At 41.7% G+C, this 19072-nt stretch overlaps 1 protein-coding gene across 1 annotated transcript in view; it reads left to right on the top strand.

Moving 5' to 3' along the window:
* Positions 1-5333: 5333 nt before the first annotated feature.
* Positions 5334-19072, top strand: part of LOC117400401 (NK-tumor recognition protein-like) — a 50987-nt gene continuing 37248 nt past the window's right edge. The window contains exons 1-6 of the mRNA XM_059023396.1: positions 5334-5436; positions 8009-8089; positions 12669-12743; positions 15825-15932; positions 16601-16645; positions 17905-17992. Of these exons, the coding sequence (XP_058879379.1) occupies positions 8032-8089; positions 12669-12743; positions 15825-15932; positions 16601-16645; positions 17905-17992 (374 nt within the window). The 5' untranslated portion in view covers positions 5334-5436; positions 8009-8031. The remainder of the gene's footprint in view (positions 5437-8008; positions 8090-12668; positions 12744-15824; positions 15933-16600; positions 16646-17904; positions 17993-19072) is intronic.

The following is a 19072-nucleotide window of genomic DNA, read 5'->3' as shown; positions in this document are numbered from 1 at the left end:
CGGAGCCACCTCCTTCCTCAAGTAATTCTTAAAGAGACAGTAAACCATTAAATACAGGCCCTTTTTTTAAAGTATATTGTAGTCATGAACAAAAATGGGTGAGATTACAAATTCGTTGTTTATTAGAGTTGCACATATGTCTAAAAACCTACTTATCCAATTGTGTTGAAACCTGGTTTCGTATCACGAGTTATTGAGATTATTAGATACAAATGTGGTATGTGGTATTGGTGCTTTGGATGTATTTGTCCTGTCGTTCCGTCTTTGTTGAACTTTTCCATGACACAGCCAGGCTGAGTACTGAGACTGTGCTAACCCACCCGCAGGACATTCACACCACAGGTGCAACACGACCAAATCCATGGGAGGAGTTTATTATAGAGCAGGCTATCTGGTGTGTTGTGTTTGTCTGAATATCTCTCAAGGCTGATTATTGGCTGTTCTTTATTTTTGACAGTCGTTTCCCACATGGCTCTTACTCTTCTGTCATGTGTTCATATGTAAATTCACAAACACACAGATACCATGCATGTCTTTGATAATAATATCACATTCATCAGTACAAAAAGACAAGGCCATCTCGTCAGTCAGTGAGTTGGCTTCTTTCCTCCAACCGAAGGTTCAAATTCCTTCACAGTGTGAATATGTGTTGAGGTCAAAGTTCATTTAAGTAATGTCTGACAAAATGCTGAGTACGTGTTTTCAAAAGTTAAAGAGACATACTGTATATTAATGAAGTCATGCAGTATTTAAACATATTATCCATAATTTATCAAGAATATTGCTAGCATCTTTGCTGTTTCAGGTATGATTGCAAGAATAAAACTAGATTTATTATTAAAAACATAAAGCATATCCTCCTTACTATTCATCCAGTTTAATGTTTGCAATGTACAGTATGTGAAGTATTGGTGTAGTTATGTCAGTGCTGTGCACTCTTCATATTGTATCTGAAGTATTGGTGTAGTTACGAGAGGAGGCCATTCAGCCCATCTTGCTCGTTTGGTTGTTAGTAGCTTATTGATCCCAGAATCTCATCAAGCAGCTTCTTGAAGGATCCCAGGGTGTCAGCATCAACAACATTACTGGGGAGTTGGTTCCAGACCCTCATAATTCTCTGTGTAAAAAAGTGCCTCCTATTTTCTGTTCTGAATGCCCCTTTATCTAATCTCCATTTGTGACCCCTGGTCCTTGCTTCTTTTTTCAGGTCGAAAAAGTCCCCTGGGTCGACATTGTCTAGAATTTTGAATGCTTGAATCAGATCACTGCGTAGTCTTCTTTGTTCAAGACTGAATAGATTCAATTATTTAAGCCTGTCTGCATACGACATTCCTTTTAAACCCGGGATAATTCTGGTCGCTCTTCTTTGCACTCTTTCTAGAGCAGCAATATCCTTTTTGTAACGAGGTGACCAGAACTGACACAATATTCTAGATGGTGTCTTACTAATGCATTGTAAAGTTTTAACATTACTTCCCTTGATTTAAATTCAACACTTCTCACAATATATCCAAGCATCTTATTAGCCTTTTTTTATAGCTTCCCCACATTGTCTAGATGAAGACATTTCTGAGTCAACATAAACTCCTAGGTCTTTTTCATAGATTCCTTCTTCAATTTCAGTATCATCCATATGATATTTATAATGCACATTTGTATTGCCTGCGTGCAGTAACTTACACTTTTCTCTATTAAATGTCATTTGCCATGTGTCTGCCAGTTCTGAATGCTGTCTAGATCATTTTGAATGACCTTTGTTGCTGCAACAATGTTTGCCACTCCTCCTATTTTTGTGTCCTCTGCAAATTTAACAAATTTGCTTACTATACCAGAATCTAAATCATTAATGTAGATTAGGAATAGCAGAGGACCTTATACTGATCCCTGTGGTACACCACTGGTTACCTCGCTCCATTTTGAGGTTTCTCCTCTAATCAGTACTTTCTGTTTTCTACATGTTAACCACTCTCTAATCCATGTGCATGCTGAAGTATTGGTGTAGTTATGTCAGTGCTGTGCAGTCTTCATATTGTATGTGATGTATTGGTGTAGTTATGTCAGTGCTGTGCACTCTTCATATTGTATGTGATGTATTGGTGTAGTTATGTCAGTGCTGTGCACTCTTCCTATTGTATGTGATGTATTGGTGTAGTTATGTCAGTGCTGTGCAGTCTTCATATTGTATGTGATGTATTGGTGTAGTTATGTCAGTGCTGTGCAGTCTTCATATTGTATGTGATGTATTGGTGTAGTTATGTCAGTGCTTTGCAGTCTTCATATTGTATGTGATGTATTGGTGTAGTTATGTCAGTGCTGTGCACTCTTCATATTGTATGTGATGTATTGGTGTAGTTATGTCAGTGCTGTGCACTCTTCATATTGTATGTGATGTATTGGTGTAGTTATGTCAGTGCTGTGCACTCTTCATATTGTATGTGATGTATTGGTGTAGTTATGTCAGTGCTGTGCACTCTTCATATTGTATGTGATGTATTGGTGTAGTTATGTCAGTGCTGTGCACTCTTCATATTGTTGCATCAGTACCTTCATTCTATTCTTGTTACACTGAATTAAATAGCACATCTCTTTGGATAATGTGTCTATATGGCATTAAAATAAATCATACGGTATCAGTGATGGTTGTATTTATATCAATTGTGATTGTTAGATCAGATCAAGGTATTTACTAACATATTGTAATGTTTCGCAGGTGGCAGAAAACAGAAAGACGCTGGTTGCTTGTTCAAATCCTTTGACTTTATTTATTTCTCTGGACGCTCTCCCAGCACCCAGACCAGAGACCACAGCTCATGATGGCATACAGGAACACAGAGAGGTGCTGGTTGCTTGTTCAAATCCTTTGTCTTTATTTATTTCTCTGGACGCTCTCCCAGCACCCAGACCAGAGACCACAGCTCATGATGGCATACATGAACACAGAGAGGTGCTGGTTGCTTGTTCAAATCCTTTGTCTTTACAACCGATATATATTCTTTTAATGCCTTTATGTCACCACTAGAGGGCAGGCTAAATCTAATGCTGTAGAAGACACTGCAAACTAAATAAAGTGACAAACTATTTAACAGAAAAGTGACATTGGACGCCATAGGTTTCCAAACTATACTGCTCTAAAACACTTGTCTTTATTTCAGTAAAGTACATTGAAAAACATGTCAAGCACAAAGAGCTCTTTATGTTATATCTGATATGAATGAACATTCATCTGATCCAGTATGAATAAGTGTCTGCAGAAACGACTGACGTAATGGCTCTGTTAGAATGGCACGAATAGCAGTATATTCACAAAGCTTGCTCTTGTGAGTTCCTTAAAAACCCTTTAAAGTCTTTTAGAAAAGTGAAAGGCAGCTATTCCTGAAACAGTTCTTGAAGGACTCACCCAACAACAGTCCAGAGTTAAACAAACAGCAGACTTTATTTACTTTATGAGATACAAAAATAAATTTAAAAGCAACTATGTATTCATTCATCATCATAATTGAAAGTTTAGTGATAGGGCCCAAAAGCCATCTAATCACACCTGCTGTGCCGCATTTGAATGGAGCCGTGGTCCTGCCTTCCAGTCACCCAGAGCAATCTCTCCACCACATCCATAGAGGCATTGAAATGTGTGCTGTTCTTTCACTGTGTAAATATACTACTACTACTACTACTACTACTACTACTGATAATAATAATAATAATAATAATAATAATATATTTATTTATTTATTTTGTATAACATCGTTCGTTAAAAATACCAAAGTGCTTTACATTAAAAAAATATATCAAAATACAGAAATACAGAAATACATCTAAAATAATACAATACAAACAATGCAGTGCAGTAAGCTAGGATCCACCCATGGCACCCCGTCTTAAAAAACTTCTGAAAGGTCTCCTGCATTTTACCATGTGTGGTTTCGTGTTCCTTTTCTCTTACTGCTTTAAATGAATTGCACGTGTGGCCTATTAAAGTCATCAATTCAATTAGGCAATCACAAATTTGCTTGTTTAATACATGTTCACACTGCTGAACTACAGAAGCAATGGGGTGTTCTAATACATGCGCACACTGCTGAACTACAGAAGCAATGGGGTGTTCTAATACATGCGCACACTGCTGAACTACAGAAGCAATGGGGTGTTCTAATACATGCGCACACTGCTGAACTACAGAAGCAATGGGGTGTTCTAATACATGTGCACACTGCTGAACTACAGAAACAATGGGGTGTTCTAATACATGTGCACACTGCTGAACTACAGAAGCAATGGGGTGTTCTAATACATGCGCACACTGCTGAACTACAGAAGCAATGGGGTGTTCTAATACATGCGCACACTGCTGAACTACAGAAGCAATGGGGTGTTCTAATACATGTGCACACTGCTGAACTACAGAAGCAATGCCTATAAGTAGCTCCACTGTTTGTTAATCATAGTGAAACATTGGGAAGGTGGCACTTTTCTAACATGTTATTATTGTCATTTAAAACAGGGTGGCTCTTTAATGCCTCTTCTTCCTCATGTTTTTGCTGCGTGTTTGTTCGAGGTTGCAGCGATGTGTCTGAGTACAGCAGACATGACATTCAAGTATAATGACAGGCTGGATTGTAGGCCTCAGTCTAAACATATCATTATTATACCATCATTTAAAGAAGACCATAAGAAGAATCTTCAAATGACGTTTAACCTGTGGCTTTCTGCATATTCCAGTGGAACTGCAGTTACAATGACTGTAGATATTCCATTGAATTGAATGGTGCTTTCATTTGCAATACATGCTTTATACAGCCACATTCACAAAGATTTAATTCATGGCTCACTTAGACATTTCATTTTGTCTGTTTTGATAGGCTACATTTGTTAGATTATTATTCATGTAATTTACATCATATACAGTACTTAATAAAGAACTGAACTGTTTATAAACCAGGGATTTCTTTCAATTCCCTTTTACCCAAGAAAATGTCAATAATAAATCACTAAGACCCTGCATTTATTTATTTCCCTCAGTACTGGGGTAAGTCATCTTTCATATACAGCAGGTTCAAAATACATTCTAACTACATAACCTCATGTACTCGTTACACACTCATGAACTAACACGTTAGAGATTGTGTCAGTCTGCTGTTCTCCAAGAACACCCACCACGCTGAAACTATAAAAAATAAAAACTTCAGACGGAAGCTGAAACTATAAAATTAAAACTTCACACGGAAGTTCCAAAGGGTGTGTGTTTAGAGCTTCCTTCACCACGGCTGCTTTTCTTAGACCAAACTACAGCATTTTGAACCGACTCAATTAACATTTGTGACCATGCCCTTTAAGACGATTCCTCCAGTTTCCCGGCAGACAACGGGAGGGGAGGAAGGGAGTTCTGTGAGGCTCCGCTTAGATTGGAAACAGTTGCAGCCACAGCTACGGGAAGGGCAGGTAAGAGAAAGAGCGATGTTTGTTAAAGACGATTAGCAGTGTTTACTGGAGTCGTTATATAAGTAAATGTTCATTGTTCAAGGAGTGTTGCGGATGTGGTCTGTTGTGCTGAGACAGTATGTGGTCTGTGTTGAGGCAGTATGTAGTCTGTTGTGTTGAGGCAGTATGTAGCCTGTTGTGTTGAGGCAGTATGTAGTCTGTGTTGAGGCAGTATGTAGTCTGTTGTGTTGAGGCAATATGTAGCCTGTTGTGTTGAGGCAGTATGTAGTCTGTGTTGAGGCAGTATGTAGTCTGTTGTGTTGAGGCAATATGTAGCCTGTTGTGTTGAGGCAGTATGTAGTCTGTGTTGAGGCAGTATGTAGTCTGTGTTGAGGCAGTATGTAGCCTGTTGTGTTGAGGCAGTATGTAGCCTGTTGTGTTGAGGCAGTATGTAGCCTGTTGTGTTGAGGCAGTATGTAGTCTGTGTTGAGGCAGTATGTAGTCTGTGTTGAGGCAGTATGTAGCCTGTTGTGTTGAGGCAGTATGTAGTCTGTGTTGAGGCAGTATGTAGCCTGTTGTGTTGAGGCAGTATGTAGTCTGTGTTGAGGCAGTATGTAGTCTGTGTTGAGGCAGTATGTAGCCTGTTGTGTTGAGGAAGTATGTAGTCTGTGTTGAGGCAGTATGTAGCCTGTTGTGTTGAGGCAATATGTAGCCTGTTGTGTTGAGGCAGTATGTAGTCTGTGTTGAGGCAGTATGTAGCCTGTTGTGTTGAGGCAATATGTAGCCTGTTGTGTTGAGGCAGTATGTAGTCTGTGTTGAGGCAGTATGTAGTCTGTGTTGAGGCAGTATGTAGCCTGTTGTGTTGAGGCAGTATGTAGTCTGTGTTGAGGCAGTATGTGGTCTGTTGTGTTGAGGCAGTATGTAGTCTGTGTTGAGGCAGTATGTAGTCTGTGTTGAGGCAGTATGTGGTCTGTTGTGTTGAGGCAGTATGTAGTCTGTGTTGAGGCAGTATGTAGCCTGTTGTGTTGAGGCAGTATGTAGTCTGTTGTGTTCAGGCAGTATATAGTCTGTGTTGAGGCAGTATGTGGTCTGTTGTGTTGAGGCAGTATGTAGTCTGTGTTGAGGCAGTATGTAGTCTGTGTTGAGGCAGTATGTGGTCTGTTGTGTTGAGGCAGTATGTAGTCTGTGTTGAGGCAGTATGTAGTCTGTGTTGAGGCAGTATGTGGTCTGTTGTGTTGAGGCAGTATGTAGTCTGTGTTGAGGCAGTATGTAGCCTGTTGTGTTGAGGCAGTATGTAGTCTGTTGTGTTCAGGCAGTATATAGTCTGTGTTGAGGCAGTATGTAGTCTGTTGTGTTGAGGCAATATGTAGCCTGTGTTGAGGCAGTATGTAGCCTGTTGTGTTGAGGCAGTATGTAGCCTGTTGTGTTGAGGCAGCATGTAGTCTGTTGTGTTGAGGCAGCATGTAGTCTGTTGTGTTGAGGCAGCATGTAGCCTGTTGTGTTGAGGCAGTTTGTAGTCTGTTGTGTTGAGGCAGCATGTGGTCTGTTGTGTTGAGGCAGTATGTATTGGCTTCCCAGAGAACGCGATTTGATTAATAAAGTCTCCCGAGAGAGCGTGTTTTTTGTAGTCAGTCGTTCATGCGAAAGTTCATAGACGCATTTATAACGTCACTAATTTGTGTTTGTATCTAAAAAGATTTTAACAGATTAATATATTTTTATTATACATAGTTTTACGGTCAGGTGTTTTTTTTATTTTTTTCTTTCACGATGAAACTGCGTGCTACCTGACGGTGCTGCGTCTCTGAGTAAATAAATACGATTGTTTTGCTAGTTGTATATAATCTGGTAGCCAGTTCGCCATTGTTATACATACTGTACTCTGTGACTTATCATTGTCGAGGTACTTTTAAACTCCCTGTTCATCTTTGTACAATGTTTGTGCTTGTTTTAGTTGTTTCATAGTTGTGGGCAATTGGTACTACAAGGGGTTTACAGTAAGACGTAACGGAAGTGAAGATGTTAGACTTTAACTGTGACAAGATTTACTGTTAAATGCGCATTGATTTATTTTATTTATGTATTTATTTATTTATTTTGTGTATGTGTTTACCACTTCTAAAATATTAATAGCTGGCTGGAAATAAGACTAGTCTATTACATTCAACTCGCAGCAAAACCAGGAATTAATCATACTGCTATGCAATGGGGGTCTTGCACTGAGTGTACAAAACATTAGGAACAGCTGCTCTTTTCATGAAATAGACTGACAAGGTGAATCCAGGTGAAAGCTATGATCCATTATTGATGTAACCTGTTAAATCCACTTCAATCAGTGTAGATTAAGGGGAGACAAGTTAAAGAAGGATTTTTAAGCCTTGACACAATTGAGACATGGATTGTGTACTGTATGTGTGCCATTTCAGAGGGTAAATGGGCAAGACAAAAGATTTAAGTGCCTTTGAACGGGGTATAGTAGTCATGTGTTACATTGAGGGACAGAAAGGATGCCTTCTGAAAGTGGTGTGCTGAAGAAAGGGATCAGTCTTTGCTGCCAGGCTGTCACTCAGTCCTGCCTGCTTTCATTCTTCAGGTTAAGAAGGAACATCTTTGGAAATGGGTGTTCAAGACCGGCCCCAGTGCTACTATGACGTTGAAATCAATCGAGAGCCAGGTAAGAGACAGAGCTGGTATTTCTCTTATTATGAAGAATTCATTGATTGATCATTTTTATTATTGGTGTCCCCTTCTTCATGTTCATACTGTCCCACCCTGTGTAATGCTCCTAATTCTCTACTGCTGTTGCTGCGTTGTTCATTATTTACCAGCCTCACTAACTGCATGTCCTTCAGCCACCAGGGCTGCTTCTGAAAGGGGGATTTTCTGGATTGAGGTGTGCTTTTAGAAATTACCACTAGGGGTGTGTGTGACTGGACTCCTGTACAATATCTACCCTCCTCTGCAACTGTGAGCTGGTAGTGAATAGTAAATACACACATGTAAATGTACATGCCCCTGCTGTTACTATACTCTGCGTGTCCCCCCTGCTGTTACTATACTCTGCTTGTCCCCCCTGCTGTTACTATACTCTGCGTGTCCCTCCTGCTGTTACTATACTCTGCGTGTCCCTCCTGCTGTTACTATACTCTGCGTGTCCCCCCTGCTGTTACTATACTCTGCGTGTCCCCCCTGCTGTTACTATACTCTGTGTGTCCCTCCTGCTGTTACTATACTCTGCGTGTCCCCCCTGCTGTTACTATACTCTGCATGTCCCCCCTGCTGTTACTATACTCTGCGTGTCCCCCCTGCTGTTACTATACTCTGCGTGTCCCCCCTGCTGTTACTATACTCTGCGTGTCCCCCCTGCTGTTACTATATATCTGCGTGTCCCCCCTGCTGTTACTATACTCTGCGTGTCCCCCCTGCTGCTACTATACTCTGCGTGTCCCCCCTGCTGTTACTATACTCTGCGTGTCCCCCCTGCTGCTACTATACTCTGCGTGTCCCCCCTGCTGTTACTATACTCTGCGTGTCCCTCCTGCTGTTACTATACTCTGCGTGTCCCCCCTGCTGTTACTATACTCTGCGTGTCCCCCCTGCTGCTACTATACTCTGCGTGTCCCCCCTGCTGCTACTATACTCTGCGTGTCCCCCCTGCTGTTACTATACTCTGCGTGTCCCCCCTGCTGTTACTATACTCTGCGTGTCCCTCCTGCTGTTACTATACTCGGCGTGTCCCCCCTGCTGTTACTATACTCTGCGTGTCCCTCCTGCTGTTACTATACTCGGCGTGTCCCTGCTGCTATTTACTGTGCCCAATATGTGTATAAAGCATTGTTAAATATGTAATAGCATTATGGTAGGCTGTGTGGTCCAGTGGTTAAAGAAAAGTGCCTGTAACCAGAAGGTCCCCGATTCAAATCCCCCCTCAGCCACTGACTCATTGTGTGACCCTGAGCAAGTCACTTAACCTCCTTGTGCTCCGTCTTTCGGGTGAGACGTAATTGTAAGTGACTCTGCAGCTGGTCCTTAGTTCACACACCCTAGTCTCTGTAAGTCGCCTTGGATAAAGGCGTCTGCTAAATGAACAAATCATAATGGTAACAGTGTTTCTCACAGGCGGAATGGCGTGGTGGTAACAGTGTTTCTCACAGGAGGAATGGTGTGGTGGTAACAGTGTTTCTCTCAGGAGGAATGGCGTGGTGGTAACAGTGTTGCTCACAGGAGGAATGGCGTGGTGGTAACAGTGTTTCTCTCAGGAGGAATGGCGTGGTGGTAACAGTATTTCTCACAGGAGGAATGGTGTGGTGGTAACAGTGTTGCTCACAGGAGGAATGGCGTGGTGGTAACAGTGTTTCTCTCAGGAGGAATGGCGTGGTGGTAACAGTGTTTCTCTCAGGAGGAATGGCGTGGTGGTAACAGTGTTTCTCACAGGAGGAATGGCGTGGTGGTAACAGTGTTTCTCTCTTCAGGAGGAATGGCGTGGTGGTAACAGTGTTTCTCACAGGAGGAATGGCGTGGTGGTAACAGTGTTTCTCACAGGAGGAATGGCGTGGTGGTAACAGTGTTTCTCTCAGGAGGAATGGCGTGGTGGTAACAGTGTTTCTCACAGGAGGAATGGTGTGGTGGTAACAGTGTTGCTCACAGGAGGAATGGCGTGGTGGTAACAGTGTTTCTCTCAGGAGGAATGGCGTGGTGGTAACAGTGTTTCTCACAGGAGGAATGGCGTGGTGGTAACAGTGTTTCTCTCTTCAGGAGGAATGGCGTGGTGGTAACAGTGTTTCTCACAGGAGGAATGGCGTGGTGGTAACAGTGTTGCTCACAGGAGGAATGGCGTGGTGGTAACAGTGTTGCTCACAGGAGGAATGGCGTGGTGGTAACAGTGTTTCTCACAGGAGGAATGGCGTGGTGGTAACAGTGTTGCTCACAGGAGGAATGGCGTGGTGGTAACAGTGTTTCTCACAGGAGGAATGGCGTGGTGGTAACAGTGTTTCTCACAGGAGGAATGGCGTGGTGGTAACAGTGTTTCTCACAGGAGGAATGGCGTGGTGGTAACAGTGTTGCTCACAGGAGGAATGGCGTGGTGGTAACAGTGTTGCTCACAGGAGGAATGGCGTGGTGGTAACAGTGTTTCTCACAGGAGGAATGGCGTGGTGGTAACAGTGTTTCTCACAGGAGGAATGGCGTGGTGGTAACAGTGTTTCTCTCTTCAGGAGGAATGGCGTGGTGGTAACAGTGTTTCTCTCAGGAGGAATGGCGTGGTGGTAACAGTGTTTCTCACAGGAGGAATGGCGTGGTGGTAACAGTGTTTCTCACAGGAGGAATGGCGTGGTGGTAACAGTGTTTCTCACAGGAGGAATGGAGTGGTGGTAACAGTGTTTCTCACAGGAGGAATGGCGTGGTGGTAACAGTGTTTCTCACAGGAGGAATGGCGTGGTGGTAACAGTGTTTCTCACAGGAGGAATGGAATTTGCTTTAGAGTTGTTATTCCCCCCCTCTGTGTCTCCATATTTCAACACAACTGTGTTAGAATTCATCTTTCCTCAGAACTCAGATGGAAATATATTCTGAGCTAATTTGCATGAGAGTAGTTAGGAAGGTTCTTTATGCCAGGGCTGTTTAAGGACAGACTCACTTTTGAAGTATCTCGTTCAGGGATCTTAATAAGCTTGTCAAAATACAAATAAAGTGCTGTGATTGGTGGAGTCTAGGTAAACCATGTCTATTTTTGATCTCTGTCTTTTTTTTAAATGCCATTGGTACTATTCAAAGGTTTTAGTAAACAAGTGTAAAAGTGACATGGTTTTAAAAATGGCTCACGAGGGGTGTGCAACAGTAATTTCTGTTTATTATTAATGGAAAATCGTGATGCAAAACCTGTTTCAGCAGCACAGCCCTAGTGGTCAAATCACCTCACATCAGTAATTTAGCCCTTTAAGTGCTTGAAAAGGTACATTAGTTAGCTTGGTAAAAAAAAACAACAAATCTCTTGATCTCTGATGAAAGTTGCTAGACCTTCTTTAGGTCATTACTGAGAGTACAGAATCTGGGGGTAAATGAGGCAGTGGTCTGTCTGGACTGAATGCCCCACACATTTCACATGTGCATGTAGTGGATGCAAGTCATGGGCATACAAGAGTTTCACTTTGCCCATGGAAGCCAAACAATGAAATATATACTAATAGAAAAGATTATAGTGCCCTATTTAATATAGTAAATAAGCTGGATAGATCTACTCGCAACAGTTGTATCTAATTAATAGTAGTAATTGCATGTAGAGCTAATTGATCTATATAGTACAGTATAATACATTTAATTTACACTTGTGTCATTTTTGCTCTTGAACCTAAAATAATGGACGTACAATCGGGCTGTTCATTTGGGATATCAGCAATCTGCTGCTTTTCCTTTTTAATAGTTTGTGTTTTATTAATGTTTCATTGAAGATAAGATTGTTCCCTGAACTTATTTTCATAGCAAAGTGACTGCTGATGTTATCAGGTTTCCACAGAACATAGAGCGGTTAACATGGTAATGCAATATCACTGGACTGATAATGTAGCTGAAGAATGAGTATGTTCTTTTCTATTATGAAGTATGCAAGACCTAAAATGTTAACATTCTCCCTTTGCTGTTTTCAGAGATGTGTTAACCTGCTGAAACATGAGAACTGATAAATAACAGCTGCATTTTTCTCCCTCTGCCACATCAGTCAAGTGTTTCTGTTCAGTAAAGCGGATGATGAAAAGGTCTTCCCAAACACCCTTCCTTTACTCTGTAGTCCACTCGTTTCTCAATGGGAAGAGAGCATGCTGCGCTGGAATTCAGTGTTTCATATGTGCTTTTGGAGTTCTATGATTTCATTTGCACTCTTCAAATTATTTTAATCCCACAGAAACTAATTTAAGAAACCTATTGTCAACCCATCGTCTTTTTTTATTATTTTTTTATTCAGATGCATAATGCAGACAGAACCTTTTACATGTCAGCAGTGTGGAGTAGTGGTTAGGGCTCTGGACTCTTGACCGGAGGGTTGTGGGTTCAATCCCTGGTGGGGACACTGCTGTTGTACCCTTGAGCAAGGTACTTTACCTAGATTGCTCCAGTAAAAACCCAACTGTATAAATGGGTAATTGTATGTAAAAATAATGTAATTGTGTGTATGCGATATCTTGGATATGGGCGTCTGCTAAGAAATAAATAATAATAATTGAGAATTAATTTCATTTTTTGCTTTTTTTTTTTTTTTTCAGTTGGACGCATTGTCTTCCAGCTTTTTTCGGATGTCTGTCCCAAGACATGTACAAATTTTCTTGGCTTGTGCACAGGTAAGTGAAATCTTTATTAAGGATAGTGTATGTTCTGAAAACTAATGCTATCCATTCACTTTAAATCCTCATCTCATCTCATGATGCCAATAAGAGGGGCTATAATTAAACTAACAAAAACAGCTCAGAACAAAAAACAGTAATGCACAAAAGAGAAACGAGAGAGCTTTAGACTGCAGTGTTGAATGTATTTTAGTGGAGATTGAGAGATTGAGGTCTGATGCATGGCAGGTGCCTGCAGGGAATAAGGACCTGGGATATACTGTTGAGGTAGGCAATGATAATTTGAAAGTGATATACCATTTACTGTATAGTTTAAACAATCATGTATTTTAGGCAACATGTACTGATGATGAAACCAACAAAAGATTGGTATTCACTAGCTGACAGGGCCCCTGAGATTGAACATGTGGTTTTTATCTGGGGTCTCAAGCACAGCACCCAGGCATGATTCCATTGTGGAATCCAGTGGGGCCTAATCAAAGAGTCGTCTTGTACAATGAATGAAGAGCCTGCTGTCTAACAACATGACTCCAATGTTTCTTGACAGTTTTCTTTTTTATTATTTGTTTTAATATGCAAAACATCCTTTTCAGAAGCAGAGTGTTGTATCTCTAACTCCTAGAGAAGCACAGTGTTGTCACTCCTTTGCTCCTAGAGAAGCACAGTGTTGTCACTCCTTTGCTCCTAGAGAAGCACAGTGTTGTCACTCCTTTGCTCCTAGAGAAGCACAGTGTTGTCACTCCTTTGCTCCTAGAGAAGCACAGTGTTTGGATCTCCCTTGCTCCTAGAGAAGCACAGTGTTGTCACTCCTTTGCTCCTAGAGAAGCACAGTGTTGTCACTCTTTTGCTCCTAGAGAAGCACAGTGTTGTCACTCCTTTGCTCCTAGAGAAGCACAGTGTTGTCACTCTTTTGCTCCTAGAGAAGCACAGTGTTGTCACTCCTTCGCTCCTAGAGAAGCACAGTGTTTGGATCTCCTTCGCTCCTAGAGAAGCACAGTGTTGTCACTCCTTCGCTCCTAGAGAAGCACAGTGTTTGGATCTCCTTCGCTTCTAGAGAAGCACAGTGTTGTCACTCTTTTGCTCCTAGAGAAGCACAGTGTTGTCACTCTTTTGCTCCTAGAGAAGCACAGTGTTGTCACTCCTTCGCTCCTAGAGAAGCACAGTGTTTGGATCTCCTTCGCTCCTAGAGAAGCACAGTGTTGCACTCCTTCGCTCCCAGAGAAGCACAGTGTTGTCACTCCTTTGCTCCTAGAGAAGCACAGTGTTGTCACTCCTTTGCTCCTAGAGAAGCACAGTGTTGTCACTCCTGTGCTCCTAGAGAAGCACAGTGTTGTCACTCCTTCACTCCTAGAGAAGCACAGTGTTGTCACTCCTTTGCTCCTAGAGAAGCACAGTGTTGTCACTCCTTTGCTCCTAGAGAAGCACAGTGTTGTCACTCCTTTGCTCCTAGAGAAGCACAGTGTTGTCACTCCTTTGCTCCTAGAGAAGCACAGTGTTTGGATCTCCCTTGCTTCTAGAGAAGCACAGTGTTGTCACTCCTTTGCTCCTAGAGAAGCACAGTGTTGTCACTCCTTCGCTCCTAGAGAAGCACAGTGTTGTCACTCCTTCATTTCTAGAGAAGCACAGTGTTGTCACTCCTTCGCTCCTAGAGAAGCACAGTGTTGTCACTCTTTTGCTTCTAGAGAAGCACAGTGTTGTCACTCTTTTGCTCCTAGAGAAGCACAGTGTTGTCACTCCTTCGCTCCTAGAGAAGCACAGTGTTGTCACTCCTTCGCTCCTAGAGAAGCACAGTGTTGTCACTCCTTTGCTCCTAGAGAAGCACAGTGTTGTCACTCCTTTGCTCCTAGAGAAGCACAGTGTTGTCACTCCTTTGCTCCTAGAGAAGCACAGTGTTTGGATCTCCCTTGCTCCTAGAGAAGCACAGTGTTGTCACTCCTTTGCTCCTAGAGAAGCACAGTGTTGTCACTCTTTTGCTCCTAGAGAAGCACAGTGTTGTCACTCCTTTGCTCCTAGAGAAGCACAGTGTTGTCACTCTTTTGCTCCTAGAGAAGCACAGTGTTGTCACTCCTTCGCTCCTAGAGAAGCACAGTGTTTGGATCTCCTTCGCTCCTAGAGAAGCACAGTGTTGTCACTCCTTCGCTCCTAGAGAAGCACAGTGTTTGGATCTCCTTCGCTTCTAGAGAAGCACAGTGTTGTCACTCTTTTGCTCCTAGAGAAGCACAGTGTTGTCACTCTTTTGCTCCTAGAGAAGCACAGTGTTGTCACTCCTTCGCTCCTAGAGAAGCACAGTGTTTGGATCTCCTTCGCTCCTAGAGAAGCACAGTGTTGCACTCCTTCGCTCCCAGAGAAGCACAGTGTTGTCACTCCTTTGCTCCTAGAGAAGCACAGTGTTGTCACTCCTTTGCTCCTAGAGAAGCACAGTGTTGTCACTCCTGTGCTCCTAGAGAAGCACAGTGTTGTCACTCCTTCACTCCTAGAGAAGCACAGTGTTGTCACTCCTTTGCTCCTAGAGAAGCACAGTGTTGTCACTCCTTTGCTCCTAGAGAAGCACAGTGTTGTCACTCCTTTGCTCCTAGAGAAGCACAGTGTTGTCACTCCTTTGCTCCTAGAGAAGCACAGTGTTTGGATCTCCCTTGCTTCTAGAGAAGCACAGTGTTGTCACTCCTTTGCTCCTAGAGAAGCACAGTGTTGTCACTCCTTCGCTCCTAGAGAAGCACAGTGTTGTCACTCCTTCATTTCTAGAGAAGCACAGTGTTGTCACTCCTTCGCTCCTAGAGAAGCACAGTGTTGTCACTCTTTTGCTTCTAGAGAAGCACAGTGTTGTCACTCTTTTGCTCCTAGAGAAGCACAGTGTTGTCACTCCTTCGCTCCTAGAGAAGCACAGTGTTGTCACTCCTTCGCTCCTAGAGAAGCACAGTGTTTGGATCTCCTTTGCTCCTAGAGAAGCACAGTGTTGTCACTCCTAGAGGAAGAGGAGAGTTCTGCCATTGAGGATACTGAAGTGCTGCAGCATGTCTGCTGTAGTTCAGAATTTAATCAATACGTGTAAATGGATACCAATGTTTGTGCTGTTTACAGGTGAAAAAGGAAGAGGAAAAACAACAGGAAAGAAGCTGTGTTACAAAGGCTCCACCTTCCATCGCATTGTTAAAAACTTCATGATCCAGGGTGGGGATTTCATTGAAGGTAAACCTCAATTTCATTTACTAGTTAGATCTTTTTAAAGGAATAAAGAGCCATGGTTACAACAGCATTTTACAACATGGTGCGCTATTTTGAGGCAAATTAATAATTTAAATCTAGCATTTAACTAGTGCTAATTTAACTGTTGCTTTATGCCTTTACCTACTTACTTTAGACTTATGGAGTGTGAATGACAAACAAACAGACAGAAAGCATAATTTTCTCTGGAAAACCAGATGTTATCTGAGTGCCTAGCAACCAAGGTCATCATTTTGCATTAATAGACATATTGAGGTGTAATGTTGGTGTTTTGTGACGTTTGTTATATTTTGAACAATCATTTAAACCTGCCACTAGTGATGTACAACAGAACTTACCCCAAACCAAGGGAAACCGGTGCATACAAAGCAGGCTGATCAGATTCAAAGCAGGGTGTGCTTCAGCAAAGAACCTTTGCAGGTTTGATATTACTTACTCTGCTGTCCAGAATAGACTAGATATGTAGGACTAACCTGTAACTGAAATGTGTTTTGGGTTATCAATTGGTGAAAGTATTTAAACTGATTCTGGTGTAAGAGCCTTCAGATAGCTAGACTGTCTCGTTCACAGAGCTTGAATCCAAGTCTACTTTAAGAAAGAACACTTTGGTTTTGTTTTTTGTGCGGTTGCAGGTAATGGAAGAGGAGGTGAATCAATATATGGGGGCTATTTTGAAGGTAAGCATGAATATACAATAGAGTCATCTTTAAATGGCTGGAGAGGTCACAAAATATAATACAAAGCTAAGTCCCTACAGAAGTATTGACTTTCAGCTTCTCCTCTTGTGCATGAAGCTAATGCTGGATGAGAAGTGACTGCATGTGCATGCTCTGGGACACAGATACTGTTTCCTTTTTTATTTTGTTTTGTTTTTAAAAAAAAAAATTACTTTTATTATTTTTTTATTTATTTATTTAGTATTTTTTTTTCTGACTTTCAGCATGGAGGTTAGGCAATTCTTTTCATGAAAAATCCAATCTTCCTGCCTAAAATTTCAACATATTCTTTTATTTATAGAGAGTGTGGTCTTTTGCAAAATGAAAAGGTAAGAGATGCAAAGCTGAGTAACAATTCACACATCGTTCCCTTCCACCCTCCCCATCAAGAACATGGGTAACAAGAGTCTTCTACTGTCAATGAATGGATGGATTTCGAAATTGATTGGAGACTTGGGGAGATTTTTCCCCCCACCCACTATTTTTTAGTTTTTTTTGTTTAGTGTTTTATCAAAATGTATTGAACATTCCTTATGCTTTCTGTAATGTTTTTTTAAATACATTTCTATATACGGTAGTTTCTTTTGCTTTTAAGAATCATGTAAATACAGTAATCAAGAGGTTTGGATTTGTTATGTTGGTCACTGAAAAGTACATTTTGTTTCAGGTCTGGTTTGGACTGGCCATAAATCTGTAAATAAATATTTTAAAGTACAATTTCGGTGATTTTACTGAATTATTTATATTTGTAAAATACAAGGCATTCAGCATTAAGGCAAGTTAAAGGCTGGCTGTAAATATTGCATGAATGAATATAGTTAGTTCCCATCTACTTGAACCTACAGTATGAATGTACTCAGTGATGCCATCCTTTCAAAGGTGATAATCTTGAATTAAAATGAGCTCTTTACAGGTTTTTGAACTGACTAGTAGCTTACAAATCAAGTGCATTTACTGAACCTTTGTGCATTGAAACCTACGGCTTAGAAGTCAGATTGCACTGCATCTTTCAGACTGATAGATTGCTGATCTTTATTAAATCAATGTAAAATGGGCAGGTTTGTTTCCAGTGATTTTGAAAGTCCTAATACTGAATGTAAGATTTGGGACCAGCATAACAAGCCCAGCCTTCCTCTCGAGGGCTTGCTGTTTACACGTGCACTGTTTCTGTTATGGGATAGTAAAGAGGGGGCTGACTCGCTGTTTCTTTCTTCGAACAGATGAAAACTTTGTTCTCAAACATGACAGAGCATTCCTTTTATCAATGGCAAACCGAGGCAAAGACACGAACGGGTCACAGTTTTTCATGTGAGTAGCTTTCATTTTGGTGTTGAGGAATTGGAAGCAGGGAAGCACCATTCATAGGAAAGATGGATCTCAGTCCTACACGAACACATGCTGTACTGTGGGTGCGTTAAGTAAGTGAGCCTCATAGAGCTGCTTAATGACAACCCATTTAAGAGCTAACTCAGCTCCGCTCCTCCTGAGCAGCTCAGAGCTACAGAGCAGGTTTCATCAGTGAGCAGAAACATTCTCACTGAGCTACAGAGCAGGTTTCATCAGTGAGCAGAAACATTCTGACTGTGAGCTACAGAGCAGGTTTCATCAGTGAGCAGAAACATTCTCCCTGTGAGCTACAGAGCAGGTTTCATCAGTGAGCAGAAACATTCTCACTGTGAGCTACAGAGCAGGTTTCATCAGTGAGCAGAAACATTCTGACTGTGAGCTACAGAGCAGGTTTCATCAGTGAGCAGAAACATTCTCACTGAGCTACAGAGCAGGTTTCATCAGTGAGCAGAAACATTCTCACTGAGCTACAGAGCAGGTTTCATCAGTGAGCAGAAACATTCTCACTGAGCTACAGAGCAGGTTTCATCAGTGAGCAGAAACATTCTGACTGTGAGCTACAGAGCAGGTTTCATCAGTGAGCAGAAACATTCTGACTGTGAGCTACAGAGCAGGTTTCATCAGTGAGCAGAAACATTCTCACTGTGAGCTACAGAGCAGGTTTCATCAGTGAGCAGAAACATTCTGACTGTGAGCTACAGAGCAGGTTTCATCAGTGAGCAGAAACATTCTCACTGTGAGCTACAGAGCAGGTTTCAACAGTGAGCAGAAACATTCTCATTGAGCTACAGAGCAGGTTTCATCAGTGAGCAGAAACATTCTCACTGTGAGCTACAGAGCAGGTTTCATCAGTGAGCAGAAACATTCTCACTGAGCTACAGAGCAGGTTTCATCATTCATGGCAGCTGAGCAATCCTGATACTAGGTCTTTATAATGAACGGCTGCTATTTTTTCGCAACTACATTTTTATATCATCTTATTTCTCCATTGTACGGCTGATTCCTGTCATTTGTCTTTTCTTAACCTCATTAAACATTTTA

Source organism: Acipenser ruthenus, chromosome 4 (assembly GCF_902713425.1).
Source record: "Acipenser ruthenus chromosome 4, fAciRut3.2 maternal haplotype, whole genome shotgun sequence".
NCBI classification, from domain to species: domain Eukaryota; kingdom Metazoa; phylum Chordata; class Actinopteri; order Acipenseriformes; family Acipenseridae; genus Acipenser; species Acipenser ruthenus.
This window is presented reverse-complemented; position numbering and strand designations above follow the sequence as displayed.